This window comes from Crassostrea angulata, chromosome 7 (genome assembly GCF_025612915.1).
Source record: "Crassostrea angulata isolate pt1a10 chromosome 7, ASM2561291v2, whole genome shotgun sequence".
NCBI lineage: Eukaryota > Metazoa > Mollusca > Bivalvia > Ostreida > Ostreidae > Magallana > Magallana angulata.
In genome coordinates this window covers 47,970,827-47,978,326 of record NC_069117.1, presented here as the reverse complement: position 1 = coordinate 47,978,326, position 7,500 = coordinate 47,970,827, and the positions used below count along the sequence as shown (strand labels likewise).

General features: G+C 32.5%; 1 protein-coding gene across 1 annotated transcript in view; it reads right to left on the bottom strand.

Moving 5' to 3' along the window:
• The window catches only part of LOC128193030 (dachshund homolog 1-like), a 34,389-nt gene that overhangs the window by 8,839 nt on the left and 18,050 nt on the right, over window positions 1–7,500 (bottom strand). Inside the window, exons 3-5 of the mRNA XM_052866199.1 lie at window positions 3,169–3,355; window positions 1,384–1,478; window positions 1–59 (exon numbers count right to left, since the gene is read on the bottom strand). The exon at window positions 1–59 is cut by the window's left edge and continues 58 nt beyond it. Of these exons, the coding sequence (XP_052722159.1) occupies window positions 1–59; window positions 1,384–1,478; window positions 3,169–3,355 (341 nt within the window). The remainder of the gene's footprint in view (window positions 60–1,383; window positions 1,479–3,168; window positions 3,356–7,500) is intronic.

The following is a 7,500-nucleotide window of genomic DNA, read 5'->3' as shown; positions in this document are numbered from 1 at the left end:
GTACTTGGTAGAGAGATCTTTGGCGTGACCATTTACTTGTAAATTCAAAGGTTTGTTATCTGAAATAAGAAAAAGAAACAAGAAAAATTAATCGAGTTAAAGAAAGAACTTCTGCTCTGCTAACAAGCCGCAAGTTATTAAATCTTGTGAAGTTATATATTAAATTTTATCAAAGAAATAAACTGAGTCATATTTTGTTTGTTCTCCTGTGAATTTCATTCTTGCAGCAATGGTATAAAAGAATGTTGCTTGTTTCACAAATGTTGACTAAAACTTTATCAGACCCGTTAAGGCTACCAGATTGTCTTTAATGTGGATAATCTCTAAAGCTTATTAAAGGAGAGAAGAGGTAACGACAACTGATATCAAAATGTTTTATTATCCAACACAAAGAAGCCAACATTATGAAAAAAAGATAGCACAAAAACCGGGCAGCTTTCCTTACAATGAAACCATACTTTGTATCTATGTGAATGACTTTATATTTATGAGAAAAAAAGGTGGGTAATATTTGATGTAGACTACGAGTGCTTTAAGACTCCAACGAAGAAGAAATATTAATTACGTGAAACAGTTTTCCATTAACATGTAATTGACCCCCTACTATCACCCCGAATACAAACAGAAAAGCGAAATTAAACTAATTTTACAAGTGTTAGGGAAAATTAAAGTTGGGCAATAAAATAAATACTACTAATCGGTGGATTCAATCAAGTAATTTAGTAGCTCGTTAGACATCATCAAGTTTAAGTGTACTAATCAGGATCTACAAAAAACCCTTCCCCGTTCTTGATCATACAGCAATACATTTGAATAGCAAATATGTGTTTTAAGATTCGAATCCAATTTATTTTGAATTGATATTTGTTGTGAATCTTGAGTAGTGGCATCTCGCTGACGACTTCAGAATCACGAACACAGTAGTGAGCAAGGGCTTCCGCAATCTGCAAGCCCCTGCCTTATCACCCGTCTACTGAATATGTTCATTTCTATACAAATTGTACTTGTGATAATTCGTAGAAAATATCATTTCATATCGTGTAATTAGGGTTTCCACTTGGTGGAGACTTTGTTATGAGCCTCGCACAGTCTGGGGGATAATATCCCAGAAATCCACATTATAGGCGCATTTCAAATGATTTCTGATAATAATAAGAATTGAATTATTTTTTCTGATATGATGAAAGCCATGGTAAATGTTTCTTTTCACATAACTGTTCCTTTGATTTGGTCTGAAATTGATTTGGGCGATACAATTGAATGAAATTCCTTTAATATGAAATGCAGAACATTTCCTTTGAAAAAAAAAATTACAGTGCACATTTTCATGAGATTTTTCTCACAAAGCTATAGTAGGCAAATTTTTATTCAAGAGAATCTTACTGTCATAGTCCAAACTTCGGAGTCTGTCTGAATCATAATGAGGGGAAGTCATGTGACTTCCTTTAATAGAACTGTCCATTCTCTCATCCCGGATTCTAAAAAAAAAAAAAGATAATTGATTAATTAACATTGAAATTCAAATGTAAATCATTTTTTAAAATAATTCATCATTATCATGAGACCCACTCAATGTCCCCATCCCACTCCTATAAATCATAATGAAAATAAATTGTTTCCTGCAACAACCAAAAAAATAGCAGTTTTTGCGAACATGCAGAATACAGCAGATTAAATATATCTTCAATTGACGATCAAATCCTGTAGTTTTGTAAATATGATATGCTACATCTGTAGCATTGCTCGCATGTTTATCGCGAAAATACATCTATCCGCATCTTGTAATTATTCCCATTAATATTCCATCTGACAATTTTCTTCATTTGAAATACATTTCTTCACATCCTATTTTTTTTCGCTGCCGCTGGAACAAACAGATTAGCTCGTGTCAAACAGGTTTTGTACCTTCCGATTCAAACAAAATTTCAAATGTTGCAGCATCTTTCATCTGCAATCTTTACAGTACTTCTGAGGAAGTGCAAAGCTTTCTAGATGAACAATCCATTAGAGACAAACATAGGTTCGGACCAGAAACATTTTCTATGATATTTTATTTTCTCACAAACAGATTTTGATCAAAACTGAAAAAAGTTGCATAAAACTGTAATTAGGCTTTTTCATGAAATTGGAAGTTCCCAAAATTTGTTGATTCCATCTGTTGATTAAATATCTGTACAATATAATCATTAGAAACACCATTTTAATAAGATACAATCTGTGTGCCAAATCAAATATCATGAGAATTAACAAACTCGGAATTTAGCTTTCAATTACGAATTCTTTTTGATTATCTATGAAGGTGTACGATTAATTCTGTGAATTTCTTAAACTTGCGTTAATGAGATGAGCATCTGTCATGTGAAAAAGAAATTATTAATTAACAGCAGTATTTTTCCCCTTGTCTGTAGAATACACTTCACAATAGAAATCTACAACTAATTGTACAGATCAAAAGCTATACTTTTATTACATACATTATATTTCTCCTGGAAAATCAGATTTAATGAAAAGCTACTTCTTTTAAGTCAATGTTGAATTTAATTTTGTGCGCAATTTATTACACACATTATGGATTTAATATGAATAGTTGAGTAATGTAAATTACTTCTCTGGTAGTCATATTAGTTTAATATTAAATATTTACTGTGACCAACTTTGACAAGATGTTATCTAATTTCTCCCACTAATCCATAGCATTTGGCAATTGTATATAGATTTTCGTTATTTCAGAGAAAATTCAATTCTTGCTTATCAATAATTTTCACTTCTGAGGTGAAACCTTTATCATAAAATATGCATTTCCTTCTGTTTATCTGTGACATCTGGGCAGGAAAAAGACATGCAAACTAAAATTGATATCCCCATATAGTGCATTAACATTCATATTTCGATAAATCAAATTTGGAGAAAAAAAACAGGAATTGAAGAGGAAATGAGATAAATAAAGTTTGATTTTTTTGTTTTTCCTGAGGAAATAAAGTGTTTACATATGCATCCAAAATCATTTTTTCAGGTTTCCTTTTAGATTCTACACCAGATTATTCATTTCTTATAAATAAAAAGCTTTATTGTTTTCAAAAAAAAAAAAACCATTATTTTTTTTACCAAACAAAAAATTACTACCCCCCCCCCCCCCCTAAAAAAAATATAGCATTATTTCTGCATTACCTAGGTGATATAAGGTCAGAATCTGAGCGGTCTTTGATAATGGAGCCTTCATGTCGCAGTCCGAGGTGGGTTGCCATCGCCAAGGATACCGGTGGGGTCATAATGTTTACTGGGTTCATAGGCATAAATGGGGCAAGCGGTCCCATGTAAGGGTGATGTGCGAATCCATTCAGGAATGCTTTCCTGTCTGAAAAGAAAGATTCAGTTATTGTAAGAAAAGCTTTTTATTTTTCCCTGGTCCATTCTTGACAAAAGGAAGCTGTTGTATTTCCAGCCCTTATCCCATTGACCTTGATCTGTGGTCCAATTTCTTCTCTTTGTACCCATTAAAAAAAAAAGATGTTACAGCTATTCAAACTATGTCAAGACACCTAAACAAATTTTGATAATGAATACGGAATTGTACAAAGGAGTTTTATAAAGCGACTCTATCCGGAAATGTTTTCCTTCGTGGGGCTGCTTCGGAAGCTGATCTTGTGCAATAATCACCTGCAGGAAGCTTTTCCAGCGCTGCTCACCATGGGAAGTTAAATAGAACCGGGCCACTTCAGCCCCCTGATTTCAAAGCAATCGATGGCTGGGGCCCATATCTCCAATTGATCCCCAGTCCAAAATAAATGAAAAACACCAAGCCTTTGTCATTTTAAAAGATTTCAACAAAACCTGACTATTTACTCCGAGTAATGAAAAGTTTTGAATCTTGCCATTTTTAGAACACAGACAGATCAATTGAAACAACTTATTATTAAAGGTTTCATAAATATCCATAATGGAGCTCTCAGTTGATTCTTTTAAAGTCATTTGTATATTTTCTATGTACACAGATGTCTAATGGTCAAAGAGATTTGACTAATATACGAGAGGCCTGAATATATCTTTGTGGCAACTCCAGTTTGCATCAATAACTGCCTTTTACTTTGGGCTATTATTACATTGTTTAATTACGAGTAACATACTCATTTATTAATTCAAGCAAAGGAAAAAGACCACAGTGAAAACCATTAGTCTTAGGACACAAAAGTGAAATTCTAAGCTTCCCTGACAACCTATGCTTTGTGATAAAATTTCATGACGAGTTGGTATCTAATAAAAATCAGAAATACTTTAATTCTAAATCAATTGATCATGGGGCTATATTTTCTTTTATTAAAACTAGTAAATAGATGATTCCTCCTGGATAAATCGCTATGTATTGATTTTAATGTCACAGACCTAATTTTGACTGTTATAAAGAGGGCCTATGCCCAGCGGCTAAAACACTAAGGTCGCAACATTTGAAATGAAATAGATTCTTATTTAAAAACACCTTTGAATATTGCATGACAATTTTAATACTCCATTATCGAAATCCATCAAAAACAAATCCTTTTGGAAAGTAAATTATTTCTGGAAGATATGGGGGTTTTCAACATGTCGTATCACACAAATCCTTTGCGTTAACAAATTATTTGATGTTTCAGGTGCGGGCAGTCGTGAAAGCCTCTCTGTCAAGGAAATCAATGAGCCCTACCTGTCAATGCAAATAAAATTACTCTAATAAAATGGTTTGTTATTTCTGATCACTTTTAAAGCTAAAAAGTCAGGTTTTGTGGAATTTCAATGAAAGTAAATCATACAGGACATATGAATTGTATGGTAAACTTTCGAAACAGACGAAGAGATTTTCCTCCATTTTGTGTGAAGTGAGCAAAGAAGATGCACCAGATAAAACTGTTTATCTGTGTTAATTACCCTGTCATGATGTCATCCAAGAAAAAGAAATTGCTATCTTGACAGACTATGTCCTCTTAGATATATGTTTACACTTCACCATTAATTCCCCCCCATTCAAAGAAATTTCATGCAAAATTTATATTTAGACCAAACTAATTACTATAAGAACTAATGGAAACCAGTACAATTCTATTTCGTCAAATCGTGACATATTTTTTATTCATGACAGTCCAACATCTAAGGGAAAGAACTCAGACAACACTGGAGACCATTCGTTAAACGCAACGTTACCTGATTTTTTCTCATTAATAATAGAAGTCCAAAGACAAACATTCGTGGAGGATTTTATGACATTTATATCATCTGAAAGGAAATAAAACCAGTGTTGCTTTGTGTTTCCTATAGTAATGATGTAGCGACTGGTCGGTATCGACAAGAGTGCAATTAATTCTGTTTAATTCTCTTTTTAACTAACCATTAATGATGCCATTTACAGTGTCAAGAAGAAAAACAATTCAACAAGCAAATAACAGTACTCCATGCTTTTGATAAATTGCGGGGATAGGGCAAAAATTGTGTAACTCTTTTTTCTTTGCTTTTTTTCAAGGGGTGGGAGAAGGGTTTTTTACAAATTAAAATATGTTGCATTATGTTTTACGATACAATCATCAAATAATTTCTATGATTTGTTTGCATGCTTTTAGTTACCTTATGATTGCACAGTAAACTTATTGAAAGTACTCAATTTCTCTTAGATTTTTTGTTTTAATTTAGTGTTTCCTTCTTTCAAATCAGTGGGTGTAAGCTATTTCTTCACAGTACCTAATAAATGTGTTATTAAGGCATTCTAAACTTACTAGTAATATCTATGATGTAGTCAATCCCACAGAATTAGTACATTAACTATATGGTTCCCTATATCGTTTCTTTTGAAAGAGTTACATTTATTTTAATGTTGCAATGATATAATTAACTAGACTTTTGTTGCTATAGCAACAAAAAGGTCTTCCGTTCGTCATGTATCAATCTGCACAAAAAAAATCCAGTTATCTTGTAAACAGGAAATGGATATAATATATACATTTTGTTTTTCCTCAAAGGTTGGATGTTCAAGTTTTTGTTACCTATAGTATCTCGTTAAGAAAAGAGTTTTATCTCGGGACCGGAAACGGACAAACGGAAGTGATTAAGGAAATTAAACGTAGATATTTTTAGTACATTTACCTACGGAACGTTACTGTTCTTCACATTGAGTAAAATGTTAAAAAAATCTAAAGTAAAAAAAAGTCTTCTGCTTAAATGTTTCAAGTGAGAACCGGAAGTGACGTACGACAAAATGAAACCCGTTAAAAACATGTACAAACAAATGTTCATCATCCATATAAGTTTCTTGTCTTGATCTTTCACAGTTTCTGAGATCTTGTGTGTACTTTATGTTTTTATAAAATAAGGCTATTTGAGATATTTGAGATATTTGAGATATCTCACCGGAAGTAGATTTTTTTTACCAGTTGAATATGACCTTTTATATTTCTTAAGCTTAAATGTTACTTCCAGGCTAAGTAAACAAAATAATTTTTAAAAAATCAAAATTTGGTGTACTTCCTTTGACGACCGGAAGTTACGCCGGATTAAACAAAATAGTGGCAACACATGCACATACATTGGTCTATCATTCCACAAAGTTTGGTTGTTCAAGTCGTTACCGTTTTTTAGAACTCGTCAAAATAAGAATTTTTGTCTCGGGACAGGAAACGGACAAACGGAAGTGCTCAATGAAAATTAAATTTATAATTTCTTGTTTACTTGCCTATCTTACATTATTATTTATCGAAATAACTAAAACTATCAAAAGAAAAAAGTTAAACTGACAAACAGCTCGATTTGTTTGAACTCTTCCGGTGTGGACCGGAAGTGATGGAAGACAAAATGAAAGCGTTTAAACACATCTTCATTCAAATGTCTATCATACGTGAATGTTTCGTGCCTTGATCACTTTTAGTTTTTGAGATATCGCGGGTACAAAATGTGTTTTATAAAAGCTACCTGAGATAATTGAGATATCTCACCGGAAGTAGAATATTTTTGTTGATATTACATCGCAGAGGTATTCTATGTATATATTTATACTTATATAGTTATTCTATGGACAAAAAAATGAATGCCTAAAAATAACTATTTTTGAAGTGCTTCCGGTGACGACCGGAAGTTACGACGAACAAAACAAAAGTGTTTAAACACATCTACAGCTATAGGTCTATCACCCCACAAAGTTTGGATGTTCAAGTCTTTACTGTATTTGAGATCTCGAGGTGACAAGCTTTTTGTCGCGGGACAGGAAACGGACAAACGGAAGTGAATTTAGAAAATCTTTTACAAAAAACCGCTAGATGTTTATGTTTTCAGTCATTCCTGAAAATTTTATAAAAATTCATCAAGACATCTCTGAGAAATTCACAAGACAAAAAGGGGAAAAAAATAATAATAATAATAAAAAGAAACATTACAATCACTATAAGGTCTTCCGTTGGAAACGGAAGACCTTAATAAAACAAGGCTTGAAATGATGATGAATTCCATTAACCAAAATGTATGGGCTTTCACTAATGGGCTGATAAT